The sequence below is a fragment of the Thunnus albacares genome, chromosome 20 (genome assembly GCF_914725855.1).
Source record: "Thunnus albacares chromosome 20, fThuAlb1.1, whole genome shotgun sequence".
Taxonomy (NCBI): domain Eukaryota; kingdom Metazoa; phylum Chordata; class Actinopteri; order Scombriformes; family Scombridae; genus Thunnus; species Thunnus albacares.
Genome location: NC_058125.1, coordinates 18,618,656 through 18,634,164, shown reverse-complemented (window position 1 = coordinate 18,634,164; position 15,509 = coordinate 18,618,656). Strand labels below are relative to the sequence as shown.

General features: G+C 41.3%; 1 protein-coding gene across 4 annotated transcripts; it reads left to right on the top strand.

The window, feature by feature from the left end:
• Positions 1-399: 399 nt before the first annotated feature.
• ldb3b (LIM domain binding 3b) lies at positions 400-14,846 on the top strand. 4 transcript variants are annotated; one of them, XM_044337339.1, is made up of 10 exons: positions 401-507; positions 731-1,070; positions 5,632-5,783; positions 6,017-6,092; positions 9,206-9,228; positions 11,171-11,368; positions 12,372-12,395; positions 13,615-13,784; positions 13,944-13,980; positions 14,167-14,846. In XM_044337339.1, the coding sequence occupies exons 2-10, from the start codon at positions 975-977 to the stop codon at positions 14,261-14,263; spliced, it is 873 nt and encodes a 290-aa protein (XP_044193274.1). In that variant the 5' UTR covers positions 401-507; positions 731-974; the 3' UTR covers positions 14,264-14,846. The 4 variants fall into 4 exon arrangements, with proteins under 4 accessions (XP_044193273.1, XP_044193274.1, XP_044193275.1 ...); XM_044337340.1 differs by lacking the exon at positions 12,372-12,395; XM_044337338.1 differs by lacking the exons at positions 9,206-9,228; positions 11,171-11,368; positions 12,372-12,395 and adding an exon at positions 6,462-6,757 and having other exon boundaries at positions 400-507.
• The last annotated feature ends 663 nt before the right edge of the window (positions 14,847-15,509 follow it).

The following is a 15,509-nucleotide window of genomic DNA, read 5'->3' as shown; positions in this document are numbered from 1 at the left end:
CCAATTAAACAATGTCTGAATCTGCTGTTTGTGTTCGTTTAACCTTAACAGCTGTGGTTGGCTGCTAATTGAATTGCTCCATATTGTACACATGTGCACAAACACTCACATATAATACTGGCAGCTCAATCAGCCTGGTTGAGTGTTTCTAGGGAATCAGGACTGGGTAATTTGTTGTTTCCTTCACGAGCACAATGAAAGACTGCGAGACAGAAAAGCAAATGACATCACTGACCAGAGGCTGATTACAGATAATAGGGTGCTAGCAGTATGCACTGATAGCATTAAGAGAGAGATAGAGGGGGGGAGAGAGAGAGAGAGAATGTGTTGCAGTAAGAGGGGTCTATATTGGCGATGTGAATCGGCAGTGAAGCATTCTGGGGCTTCGTGTTACAGGCCTTATAAGGGCCAGGGCCCCTGTGTCTCTACTCGTCTCTGCTATTCTTAGGCTGCCTGTCCATCACCCTCAGCAACCCTGCAGGCAAGCAACTCTTCTCAATCTTAATAGTAAGTTTAATGTTGATTTTAGAGACTTTTCACATTCTCAAATTTAAGGTTTATTGAGAGGATTGGGGGGGGGGGGGGTTGATTTCACGGTGAGAGCTTGAGGATGTTTTTTGGTGGCTCTTGTCAGGAGAGACAGTGTGCAGAGACTCTACACATATCTGTGTGTATTTGTGTTCATGAATGCATACCTATGTGTGTGTGTGTGTGTGTGTGTGTGTCACAGAGGTTCCACAGCATCTGACCCACCCACCAGCACCACCACCAGCACCACCACCCCTGGGTGTTTGTCCTGAGAACTGGGAGCAGACGGGGAGAGACGGTAGTGAAGCCAGGGCCATTGAGGTACCGGCTGGGACAAAAGGATAGCAGAGGAGGACGGAGAACAAGGGCACGCCGAGCAAGAGGCGAAACCACACAGCCAGCCAGCAGGAGTTGTTAACAGGAGGAGTGTTGACGTTTAACCGAAGATGAGTACGTACACAGTGACACTGAATGGCCCTGCTCCATGGGGCTTCAGACTACAGGGAGGAAAGGACTTCAACATGCCACTCACCATCTCCAGGGTAAGGACAAAGTCGCCCTCACAAGCTGAGATTTGTTGTGACAAAGCAACTTACAAATAAAGAGAAAGTAACAAGCAGTGTGACAAGGTATCTCACAGACAATGACAAACCGATAATCCACTGTGACAGAACAATGCACTGGCACATTATGAGGAAATGCACTGCAACTGAAGGTCTTCAACACAGTCTAATATCCAGTGAGACTAAATGATACACAGACCAACTGACTTTGACAAACTGATACACTCAAAGATAAACCAACATACACAATGTGCAATAATGTAAACACATGCCATGCTTAACCTTCTAACTCCAAAAAGCTTCACTTTTATCACGTTTTCCTGCTTGAATATAAGAATATGTATCATTTCGGTGACTCATTGTGTCTTGGTAAAAACCAAATTAGTTTGAAAAGTGTGCTTTCTCAGATTGCTAATGTTCCCACTTCAGGTACATTTAAATGACTATAAATGCAGCAGGTTTATTATAGGACCTCCTACACTATAAAAATACAGTCCTCGAAATAACTAAATGTAACCTGGAGAAGTGAAACCTTTCATTTTTAAAGCCTAATTAAGCCCAGCTTTAACCCTTTCACCTGAAAATCACCTTTTCACCTGGTTTGACAACTTGTTGCATGTTCAAACTTCATTATGGTGTCTGTGCGTGTGCATATGTGTCTGATATGTGTGTGTGCAGGTGGGATTTTGTGTGTGTGTGCGCGGTGGCTGAGCAGCAGTTATGTAATATCGTTGTACGTGATGATGACAGGGAGGCTCAGATGTAATCTCCGGGGAGATTTCTAGAATAGAGCAGCAGTGGAAAGACTGGAATAGTTCGACTGGAGCATTTGTTACCTTTAACTGCTGTTAGTTTACTTGAAAATTAATAAATGCTTTGATTCCTTTACGTGCAAACTCAAATGTCTCATCAGCACCCAGATCTTAGCATGAGAGGTCATTGATTAATCATGATTGAAGTGGAACTGCTCAGCACAGCACTTCAAATAATCAATTTAGGGAAAGCAATACTGAGATACTGAGATTGACTAATTTTAACTACCAAATACCTTAAAATTTGATCAAAGCCTTTAAAAAATGACATTTGCTGACAAAGATATAATCATCTACTACTATACAACACAGAAAAGTTCAACATTGGAAAATGACAGCAAGCAAACGAGATGAAAACATAATTACTTTATTTTCTTATATGTATAATAAACTTCATTCTGTGGAGGTAACTCTAAAAGCTTTCAGGTGGCAAATTATAACTTCTTAATTTCTGCAGCAGAGAGGCTGGGGGTTGCTCTCTCTCTCTCTCTGGCAGGACTGCTGGTGTATTTACAGCATTTCCTTTAAATAGCAATAGAGGAGAGGTGGATGAAGTGGGGTGGGTACGGGACAGAAAAGAAGAGAGGAGAGCGAGGAAGCCTACGGCAGCTTGTGTTACCTTTAGTAAGCTTTATTCCTCACGTAGGGTCAGTTTCAGTTTCAACCTGTGGAGCTGCTCCTGAGAGGACAGCGTCATTGTAGAGGAATGGATGTGTCGGATGGTTGATAGATGCAGGAGATGAGAGAGAGGGAGGGAAGGAAAGTGTAGAGGTGATGCTTATCTGACACTTTCAGCTCCTGATTGATGCTCAGCTGGTGATCAGGCTGGGTTTCATTGATTCACAGCTCCAGACTTCTGTTAGTTTATTGTTCTCTGATCCTAGTCTTACAGGCAACCAGGGGAGCTTTGATCCACGTCTGGTATGACATTGTGTCACTGAATTTGTGTTCACCCTGTGGTTGTGATGGGCTCTGACAGGTTAACATAAAACACTGGTGCTTGACGTGACAAGTCAGGGTGCGATTACAGTTTGACATAACACCCCCACGGTTTGGATTTCGACATACTTTTACCAAGAACTAAGAAAGGAAAGAGGAATGAAGACATTGGATTCCTCACATCTTGTTAGCCAAGCTGAATATGTGACACATGTCATTTTGTGTGATCATTAGTGAGGTTCAAACTTAGAAAAACTGCTGAAATAATTATCTTAATATGTGTCATCAATGTCACTTTACTCTATTTACATGCTCTCATGAGGCTGAGATATTTTTAAATGAATGAAAACAGCACTCTGGTCTCTGATTGGCTTCTGTCATAAGCTGGTGCACATGGGAGAAGTATGCCTTAGGGGGAAAATATCCACAATATTTTTATAGACTGATCTAATAGATTTAAAACATGCAAGAAACATTTTTTAAAAGAAAACTCTCTGGCTACTCTTTTATTAATATCCAATTTTCGAGGAATCTGTCTTCATCTCCAGTGAATGGTATCTTTGTCATCTCTTATATATGAAGTCTTTGATGTGTATGAAAACATGTATGATGGATTGGATGTGTCTGCATGTGTGTTTGATTGCACTGAAGCAGCCATGCAGAAATAATTTTTCTCCGCCTGATAACACCTTGTTCTTCCATCCGCGGCTGAGTACTGAGCCCAGTTCTTCAGTGTGGACACACACACGCACACATATTGTTACACACCCGCATACAGACATAATTACTGGAATTCAACTATTCAAGGATGAGAGAGACATGCAAAAAGCAGACAAAAAAGGAAACAGGAGGTACAAGGACACAAATGACAATCTAAAGGCTGACAGTCGACACTTTTGTTAAGTGTCGCTCAACCGAAATTAAAGAGTCATGTGACTTCGGCGAAAGGTTTCAGTCGTGTCCATCATAACCAGATGCTATCCTCCAACTGGCTTGTTTAGTTACATTACATCATCCCAACTGGGACTAATTAAACAAGGATGTTACAAATTATCTAAAGTTGCAGACCAAAATATCAATAAGGAAGTTCAGTGAAAACCGCAATCTCCATGGTGACAATAGCAACACTACCCAATCACATTGCGCAACAAAATACGATGTTGTCCACGACATAACAAAATTCTCCAGGTGCGCGACATGAAAGGAACATGTTCAGCGAGACTTTTGTCTTTCGAAAATACGTCATTTTTATCAAGTGACATTTATCAAAAATATTGCGCACCTAGAAAATTTTGTTATGTCGTGGACACCGTTGTATTTTGTCACGCAATGTGATTGAGTGGTGTTGCTATTGTCGCCATGCAGATTGTCGTTTTCGCTGAACTTCCTTATTGATATTTTGATCTGTAACTTTAGATAACTTGTAACGTCCTTGTTTAATTAGTTTAGCTAGCTCACCGAAGCATAAATTGAAATGTTGCGCGTCTCTTTAATTTCTGGCAAGAGCGACTGACCATAAATCAGCCTTAAGAAGAAGCAGAAGGAAATATTATGTAAAAATGATGTAAAAAAAAAAGTGACATAATGCATGTAAGCTACGTTATGGTTGTAGGAATGTAGCGAGGACTGCTAACCTTTATGTAAATAGAGAGGCTAGAATCAAGGAAGTCTTGTGTGAATGTCAGTAGCAGGTGTGTGGGAGGGGTATGTGTGTGTGTGTTTGGGGGATGGAGGGGGGCTCAGGAGGGTCAATCACAGTGAAGCCGCAGGCATCACTAGCATTGCTTATTTTTAACTCTTTAACGGGTTGACTGTAAGCCTAGACCCAGTGCTGTATGGCCCAGGTCTCTCTGAGCTCACTTAAACCTTGTCACTGTGTAGTTTAACCACTAAAGTCTGGCTTTGTAGCAGAGCCAGGAGAGTGAGTATTCAGCTGAAGGTCAAAGAATGCCTGACAATTTGAAAAGTTTAAAAATAAAGACCTACAGGGTAACCTTTCACTATATCTCCACAATAAAAACTTCTTTTTGTAGCTTTTTTTGATTTAACCATTCAGCCACTATACAGACTGTATACTGTATTATAGTTTGAGCCACATTCACTTCACCTTTAGCCAATCTTAATCTCTACTGCTGCATTCATTTCATATTCACTTGCTCAGTGCATTCCAGTAGCAAACGCAGAGATGCAAAACATTATTCTTAACATCAGAAATAAGATTATTCTGTCCTGAACACTGTATGGCTTCATTTACCAGACGTCCTGCTGCTTTTTCACTCATTTATTTGGGTGTCAGACAGCCTTATTTGCTGCTGTGAAGACTGATTAGAGTCTTAGGTAAAATGCGGTTCCACTCTGTCGATCAGCCTAACACAGAAATTTTGATCCAGCCCTTCATCTGCAGAACGGATGGATTAGTTTATTTTGCCTCATCAGCTTTTCTCTACCTTTAAGGCTCGATACAGCAGGCTTATTTACTGAGCTTCTACTCATACAGCATACATAACTGTGTGGAGTGAAGCGCATAGGAAGTCACATGTTGGCTGAGCTGTAGCGCTGCTTTGTGCCTTTGAGGTTTAAGGCAAAAACAGTCGGATGAACAAAGTTTTTAATTTCAGTTTACATTTTATTTATTTATTCACAGCCAGTCTGGGGCAATAAACCCCAGTCCCCAGTCTATTCCCCCAGTCTGTAATATTTGTTTGTGTGACTGCACATGTTTTTCAGTTGCTTCTGCATTTCCTGAGGAATTCGTGTCAGTGTGACCTGCTCTCTTAACCTCTCCATAGATAACTCCAGGCAGCAAGGCTGCAGGCGGCAGCCTGGCCCAGGGAGACATTATCTCAGCCATCGATGGGGTCAGCACCGATGGGATGACGCACCTGGAGGCCCAGAACAAGATCAAGTGTGCCACCTCCCAGCTGGCACTCACCATGCATAAGTAAACAACCAGCACACTTACACGTCACACCTGTCCCAGCAAACTTAAGTAGATGATGAAGAAGGTACTGGAGCTGGATAATATTACCATCAGAAAGAACAGAACATAAGAGAAAATAAGTTTGGACATTTAGGGGAGGAAATCAAAATGGGTACTCATGGTGCTTCGAATGATATTCAGAAATTAAATGTACTTTTACATTTAAAAGGTATATTTTGTTGTTTAATCTTTAGATCTAGACGCCCTGCACCAGTTCCCACAGCAACTCCCAGAATGGACTCACCCATGCCAGTCATCCCCCACCAGAAGGTAAAAAAACACCCACACAGTGTCAATAAGTTCACAAATCAACACACACAAAAATGAAATCTATCCTTGCAAACATAAGCTGTATGTCTGCATACTTGTACATGCTTGTATATGTGTCTGTCATGAGTATTTTGTCTTGTTGTCCCCTTCTTTAATGGAGCCATAGAGCCACAGACAGTGTTCTGCTGCCCTCTAGTGTAAAATATTCACAGTGCAGCTGCAGCAAGCTCTATACAGAGGTCAGAGGTCAGCAAACCACAAACACCAGCCAACTGACGAGAAAATGGAGCCAAAACAAGCTGACAACTTTAGTCTCATTTCACTTTAAGCTTTCTTTTCTGTCTATCTTGACCTTCATCCATTTTTAAGGAGTTAAAAGAGGAGGTTCACATGGGGGAGACAGGGGATAAAATACCCTCCAAAAGGAATCTCTTCCAAGTCCCTAAAAAAGATCCAGAGATACCGCCGGCCTCTCCGACCCAACTTTCAACCCCGGTCAAACGTCCTGCCTCCTTGACACCAGCTCCCGGCTCTCCAGGAGGCCAGTTGGGGCAGTACAATTCCCCAATTGGCCTTTACTCTCAGGAAACGCTCAGAGAGATGATGCTGATGCAGGGCAAGTTAAGAGAGGGGTCGGCAGCTACACAGGGACTTTCAGTGATGGGGTAGGTTACCACAGCGATTAATACCCTCCAGTTATGTAATACTGAGTGAAGAAGGTTTAACTACCCACAAACAACAACCCAAGTTCATCTTTAATAAGTCACAACATTCCCCCGAACTTTCTGTTTTTCACCCTGGGGGCATGAAGCGTTTGAAATGCACATCACACCTACCTCGTTTAACCTCACATTAACAGCACCGTGATGAGAAAAAAAAATACTCAGAACTTTCCATAGCTATCCCAGCATTGATCATTCCTCTCACGCATGGTGCTATTTCTGGAGCATACACACAAACATACCTGGCTGACCTCCAGGTAACAGAATAGCAGGAGATCAGACTACAGGGGTCATTTGGGGATCTTTATTACAGGCAGACCTGAGACACTTGACTAAAGGTCGAGTGGCCTCAGCGCCCCATTCGGATGTGCCAGACGTCCAAAACATGATTCAGAATAAAGTGAGATTCACGTGCATTGTGGGAGAAGGAAGATATCAATGAGCTTTTGGTTTATTCAGTCCTCGTGAACGGTAAAGACTCATTTACTGTTAAATAAAAATGAAACCAGGGAGATGATGTTGCAAAAAGGAAATAATTTTAAAGAACTCTCTTTGCTGTTTCAGCTCCCTGATTTCCTTCTTTGAGGCTTCTTATCTTCTGGCAAGAGTAATAAAAGAATAAGCAGATCTTATTCCGGTTTTGCCTGGAAAACCAGAAACTTGCTTGTAAAGCATTTTTTGGTGGTTGTTACAGGAGGGTGACGATTTGTTACCATAGCAGAGTCGGGCTGGTGCAAGGGCAAACTGACAATTTGACATTTAATACCATGATAAGACCAATAGTTCCTACTGAAGACATAAATATTTAAAATCAGGTCACAAATTTCTACTTAATCTTTAAAAAAAGGCTGAGTAATGTCCTGAAACTGCTGGGCACCGTAGTTTTTAGCAAATATTACTCAAATACAAATAAAATGGTGCATTTGTTGGGGACTAGTTTCAGCCACGGATTTGATGTGCTAGTCGGTATTTATAGTTTATGTGGGATTGATTCAAAATTGATTGTAATGAAGGAACATGTGCAAAACAATACTGGTTTTGGTCTTTTCTATGTTTTCCAGTTTGCACATTTTATACTTCCCATTAGAATGACATTGTAAGAAACGTGTGTTATTTAAGTTTCACCAGGTAGCATTTTTCTGTATAGAACTGCACATTTGGAGCTCTCAAAAAGGCTTGCGTCAGCCTTGTCTTATTGCATCCTTGTCTCACAATATCTTTATTCTGACTGAACTATATGTTGCAATATAGCAGGAGTTCAGAGAGTTGTTGTGGCCAGCATTGAGGGAACTCTCCTCAGTGGGATAACATAAGAAAAAACAGTACGCGGCTTCACACACGAGTGAGTTGAAGAGTCTGTTGCGTTAGCGCCACAAACCCTCTTTGGCGGACCAACCACTGCTGGGTGATGAAAAACTAACTGTGCGCTGCTTGTGATTTTTCCCGGGAATGTCGCCACCGACACTCAGTTCCTGATACTGCAAATGCAAGGGCTTTCAGCAGTGGGCCATAGGCTCAATCACCATTGTGTTACCTCATTTGGTGCGAGATAGTGACTTAACAGACATTTATTGAAATTAAAATCTTCGAGACTTTTACTCTAATTATGGACGTAATGTGCTTGGCCTCTGACATATCACTTCCAGGCATCAGTCTTCACTAATGTGTTCCCCCGCTGGAGCTGAGCTGGTTTACAGTAACTGCCAGTGGTAAGTCAGGTGTCAGGAAACGTGCTGCAGGCAGACTGCAGGACGATGACGCCTGTATCATGCCAGCGGCCCCACCTCATCGAGTACATGGAGACTCTGATTCCACCGGATCGCACACACACACACACACACACAGGAGAGAGCAGCTGTTGCACATGGTCATGGAATGTTCTGCTCCTGTTACACACCATCCTCCTGAATCCCCTCGATGCCTCCTTGCCAAACCTGAGATAGGATGCCCCGTCTGTAGGGAGACGTCCCACGTGTGCCGAGCATGCTCCTTTTCACCTACTGTACCCTGAACACATCCATGTACCGTGTATGTATGTGTGTGTGTCACGGCTGCAATTCTGACATAAGTGGATCAGGTGGTATGTGTTGTGTTTTTGTGGGTGTATGTATTTGTGGCTGTTCTGTGCTAAATGCGTCGCTCCTGTGTCATGTGATAGAGACACTTCTGCTCTTGTCAGTCACCCCTGATGATGCAGGGGAAGCTGGGAAATATCCCAGTGATGACAAACGGCTGCTATTCTGACCTGTAGATGGGATTACTGCATGGCACTGTAGTTGGATAGTTTCCTACAAACACACAGTGCCATTGTTATAACCAAAATACCCCTGGTGATTCATTACATTCTCTCTTTCTCTTTCTGTCTGTCCGTCCCTCTCTGGTGTGTTTCAGGTTATCGCAAACACAGCTGCAAAGTCAGTACCAGAACATTTTTTAGGATTTCATGTGCATGAAGTGTACCTCACTAGAGACTATTTAGTGATGGTGTGGAGTGAAGGTGTGGCCAACATGGATTCATGTGCGTGTAGCTAAAGCTAAAGCTTTATGCCTCATTGTGACTGTAACAGCATATTGAGTGTAATGATCATTTGTCTCTTCAGGTACCTGCAACAATAATTCACAGGCTGAGAATTTAAGATGTGTTATTAACATCTGGTCCCCAGAAGTGGAAAGTAAAAAACTACACCCACTCAACTCAAGCACTCTAGTTAACTACAGTTTCGTGGTTTTGCTCCTTTACTTGAGTAAATTTTGTGAGATTTTCTACTTTTCCTCCACAACATTTCATCGCTTTATATTAATTTGACAGCTATAGTACAAGTTAATTTACAGAAAGAGATTAAATATCCTGCAAAACCTATTTTAGGAAGAGTTCATAATATGATGTAATGCTAAACTACACAAGATTTAGTAGATAGAGTAAACACAAACACAGTATGAAAGGACCAAAATGAGTACTTTTGACACTTGAGTATATTTTAGAGCTGATACTTATTTACTTTTACTTAACTAAACTTTTTAATGCAGAACTTATACCTCTAATGGAGAATTTTCTGATATTTACCTATGTTTTCCACCTCTGCTGGTCCTCTTAAATCGCCCATATTCATCATGTGAAAATGATGAATGGACTATTTATAAGTGCATGAACAAGTCATATGTGTGTGCTATACATTCATGTTTGGCAGTCGTGTATCAGTAAAAGAAATATCTGTGGTGGTGCGTGTGTGTTTTACTGTGTCATGCAGATAATATTCTGGCAGTTTCGCCTGGCAATTGTTTTAAACATTAGCATGTTTGGTTTTCTTTGGACTGGTATGTCAACTTAACTGTTGGTAAAAGCTTGTATTTTGTTCAGCTGCAAGTCATGATGAAGCCTCTGTCCCAGTTCCACACTACATAGTAATGCTATAAAGTATACACTGTTTCCAGAGTTAGTGCACAAGCAGTGTATGTCATTTACACTTTTACATGAAAATGATAAGTAAATCAAACTGAAACACTGGAATGACTCTCCTAATTAAACTTAAAGCCACTATGCGTGAATTGTAATGTTATTTTATCATTGTTTCACTTATTCTGATTCCATAAAGTTTTATTTGTAGAAATATGAGACAATAAAGGGGGAAATTACTGCAGTTTATGTGCTGGTTTCAGTTTCAGCACATCCATTAGGGGGCTCCAATGTCAAAAATTGTCCACTTTTACACACAGCAGCTTTAATGAGGCGAGAGAAAAATGCTTTTGCCTCCAATGTCCCCAGTTCATTATTACATTTCCCTCCCTTGTGTGTAACTCATTGATTCTCTTTGAGCATTGCATTGTGGGACACATGTGTCCATAAACAGCTCAAAAATCAAGCAAATCGATTTGGTTTTGTAATTATTGCTTATTAATATAAATATTCACTACAATCATTAGCCAACGTTATTGAAGTTTCTTTTTTTAATCTTCTTTTTTCAATTTTGTTTGCTTTTATTATTATTCTCATTGCTGTCTGGGGAATTAATCTGCATCCTCAAGAAAAAAAACACTGAATTAGTTAGTATGTAGTGGTATGTAGTATGGAAGTGGGACACAGATATTGTAAAGTGTGATGTGTAAATGCGCTGCGTAGAACATGAGGTCTTTCCAAAAGCTAATATTCAGTGGTATAACAGCTCCACCTATCTGTCAGGTGCATTATTACATGTTGACCTGGATTCCTCCCTTCACTTTGGTGCTCTCTGTGTTATTTCTCTCCTTCGCTCCTCCTCTTTTCCCTCTTTAACCTCTCACCTTCAAACCCCTCACCCCTGCACCTGAAACCCCTCTTCGACCCACTGACCTCTGACCCCTTCCCTACGTCACTGACAGTGTGGAGTACACTCCCAGCTTCAACCCCATAGCTCTGAAAGACTCGGCCCTGTCCACCCACAAGCCCATTGAGGTTAGGGGTCCAGGGGGAAAGGCCACCATCGTTCACGCCCAGTACAACACACCCATTAGCATGTACTCACAGGACGCCATCATGGACGCCATCGCAGGGCAGTCGCAGGCCAAGGGACATGACAGGTGAGGTCACACAACTAAACTAATCCCTTCCCCACACTTTGTGCTTTCTCCAACCACATACTGTTCACACACCAATCAAACCTTTCCCAAAGCCCACAGGGTCGGTTCACCCAAATCATAAAAACATCCATACTTTCTCACTTACTGCCAGTAGCATCGATGTCGATTGTTTTGGTTTTATTTGTCCAAAATTTAAAAGCATGTCCAGGTATATGAATAATCCACAGAAAAATGCCAAAGAAATAGTTCCTATAAGAATGTTGACTCCTCCATAGAGCTTCAAAGTAGTAAAGTTTTTTTTTTCAGGTGTCCGGGTTTTTGGAAGTAAAAGTCCTGTTGGAGCAAGATGGCCATGAAACTCTCCTGATTGATTCATAAGAGATCCACTACTGCATTAGAAAATAATAATAAAAAGTGAAAGGATACAAGTTTTTGTACATAAAAACTTAAGAAGAGAAGTTAACCCACGACTCCTAAGGAACATTTCAACAAGAAACATTGAATCACCAAGCTCAACTAATGGCAAAATGAAGCCAACGATTATTTATATAGTTTTTATAGCCCCTCACCACACAAAAAACTGATGACTAATTATATAAATCCTGTATCCTGTAGACTTTTGTATATCTTTGCCGAATAAAAAATGAGTAAAACAGTGGCGGCAGAAATCTCAAAGAATAGGAATCTCAAAACCTGAGCATGAAACACAATCAGCATGGCTATATAGCACCAGCAGTAAGTGAGAAAATATGTATTTTTGGTCATTTGAGTGAACGAACCCTTTAAAAATACTTTGCCTAAAAAGCCCAAGCACATAAAGAGGCTTTTGAACGTACCTGCTACAAATCGGATGCCCGGGCTTTTCCTTGTTGTCCGTGTCCGTGCCATGTACTCCTCTGTGCCTTTCACCCACTTTCCTTTGCTCATTCCATCCACAACCAACCACACCTGTGCTGTCCTCCACCCATACCTCCCCATCCTTCCCTCCTGGTTGTGACCTCAGTGAGGAGGCGGGCTCCCCCCTGGCGTAAGTACAGCAGCTTTCCTATTCTATCCCGCCTCTCCTCATACAGTCTCCTATCATGTGTCTCCTTTGTCTCATGATTTCATAACAGCTTGTGCGTCGCTCCATATGTCTCATAAACTAACACTCATCTGTGTTTCTGACGTGTTTATATGTCAAACCAAAGTATTTGATGGACAAACTCACTAACCACAAGCCCTTGATGGACTTGGTTATGTGTCTGGAAGTACTTACATGTATAGGTACTTTGGTGAAAGTATGAGAGTGTGAGTTGTGTTAGTGGGTTTTTGGGGTTTTTGTCCTCTCCTGAAAAAGCAGCCGTCGCAAGCTCGGGAACCTGATGGGATTTCGTGGCATGGGAATGTTCTGAGTATCCGATCACAGGTTTTCAAACAACTACCCATTCAGTATTGACTCACTTTTCTAACACTTATTAAAGAATGCTAAATGAAAACGATCAAGTCATGTTGCTGTGTAAACTCACTCCGATATGTTCTGTACACAGAAGAACCTTCAAACTATGGGTCAGCGTAAAGACATTGAACAATGAACACACATACTGTATGTAAAGGAACAATAATGTAACAATTGGCCATAATGTAAAAACTGCCCATCACTGCCCTTTTTTCTCTGTAAATTAATAGTTAGTCATGTGTTCTCCTTTGTTCCATTTTATATTTTAAATTCTTTGATTTCATGATTGTGCCCCCTAGTTTTACATTATTTTGACGAAATACCTTTCCACCATCTGGTTATGTAAGCTGGATACCTTACTTTGATATAGCAAATCAAATCTTGCATAAAGCAGGAACATAGTGTTTGATCATAGCAGACGTCACACTGAGTCTGATAGCATCCGGCTACACAACACAAGAGCCACAGACTCGACCCACATTAGCTTTCCTGTTAAAGTCTCTTTCTTATCTAACCGACAAACATGAACACCGGTCTTGTCCTGCACCTTAGCTTGTTGAACGAGCCACCAAACAAAAAAGTGCACCGGGGTAAAATGCACTGGCACTGTTAGTAAGCAGGCTAGATAGCTAATTAGCGGCTCAGCTGTCAACATAACTGGAAATGTTGACAGGCTGTTTTAAGTGCTGCTATAGATGATAGTAAATCATGGGCATTAATTGCATAATTATCAGTTTTTACATTTTGGGCCTTTACATACAGTACATACTACAAACTCAGAGCTCTAACAGTCTTCTCTGACCTGCAGCGGAGCTCTGCCTATCAAGGACCCTGTGGTAGACTGTGCGTCTCCAGTGTACCAGGCAGTGATCAGGCCAGGCGAGTCCTCCCAGGAAATGTCTGAATGGGCTCGCCGTGCTGCCAACCTGCAGTCCAAGAGCTTCAGGATCCTGGCCCACATCACTGGCACCGAATACCGTCAGTACCCTGGTTCATTTATTTTGTCCTTCACTCCTTCCTGTGGCCTTTCACTGTTAATCTTCCTGATTCTCATCTCTACTAATCCTCACTTCTTGTTCAGACTCTGTTATCATCTCATTAGTGACCAAAATCTCTTGTCCATTTGTCTCTATGCAGTGCAAGACCCAGATGAGGAAGCCCTGCAGAGGTCGAGGTAAGAGTGGACTTTTAAGGAGGAGTTATCAGTCTCCTCACTTTTACAGACAGCAGCATTTCAGCTCAGTGTGCATTTTGTTATTGAATACATACAAAAAACTATATTGATCTTATTATCTAAATCTTGGCAATAAAAATCTACATATCACTTGATGTAAGAATCTTTTCCCTTCCTCACCATCAGAGAGAAGTTTGAGTCGGAGGTGAAAGGGCCCCGCTTTGCCAAGCTGAAGAACTGGCACCAAGGACTGTCTTCACAGATCCTCAACATCCAGGAATAAAGAGGAGCAGGAGAGAGAAAAAAGAGAGAGAGAGACAGAGAGGAGGAGGACATATAAAAGAGGACATGGACAAAAGCACAGGAGATAAACAGGAAGAGGGGAAAAATTATGGAGAAAAAAGAGAAGAGAAGGAGGAGGAGTAAACTCCTCAAGAATGTGAGGTAGTGTTGTAGCCTAGATAAGTAGAATGTGAGACTAATTGTTAGTGTGAGAATGCTATGTGTTCATAAGCCCGATATTACCTGTCAAAACGTATCTGTCCGCTGCTAAGACCTGATCTCGCATTTGGGTTTTTCTTTATTTGTTTCCTGTTTGTTTGGGTTCTGTCTCTCTCAAATGAAAGGGAAATTGTACAAAACATAATAAGTATTCAAGTTTAATGCAGAATAATGTTTCTTTTATGCCCCAGTACATAAACGGCATTCACAAATGTAGGAATTTTAACACTATGAGCATGCTTGTGAGAAGGCACACAAGGACAAATACACACATAGAGATTTATCTACATGCACAAATACAGTATGTATAAAATGCACTCAAAAATGTACTGATATCAATGTGAATAAATGTTTTCTTAAAACTATATGGCTGAGTGAACTGTTGCAAAATCAAAAATGAAATGTATGGAAAGTGTGTCACTGTCTTTTTAGGGAATCAAAACTGGAGGCATGGTGTTGTGTCATGGTTGACAGGGATATTCTTCAATCAATGAGTCACATTTCCTGTCATTTTTAGTGCCGTCGGAAAGGCGTAGGGGGTGTTTTGACTTTGCAGAGACGAACATCATTCAGATGGAGCATCTAATAGCTTTTGACAGATTAATATGACTGTTTATTAGCTGGTGGCAACATGAACAATGACACAACTATGGTGGAAGGGTTAAAAGTCTCAAATACCCTGCACGAGGAGCTGAATATTAGTCATGTTTCTTTTTGTTGATCAAATATATGACATAAATAAAAGACAGTTGATGATGAAGTGGAAGATTTCTCCTATTGGACCTTCTACCTTCAAGTGAGAGTTGTTGCTAATCATAAATAACTGATTAATATTTTCAATGTCTTATATTAAAATACATTTTTGTGAGTAAAATTAAGAGTAAAACACAGCATTAGCGGATTGTAACTGAATAAAGTTGGTATGGTGAACAATGTAGTAAGCAGTTGTCTGTTTAAACATCCAGCAAACATAGCATTAGGACTGGGTTATGCTAGAAAGTAACTAGTTTGTACATCTTGAAATTGTT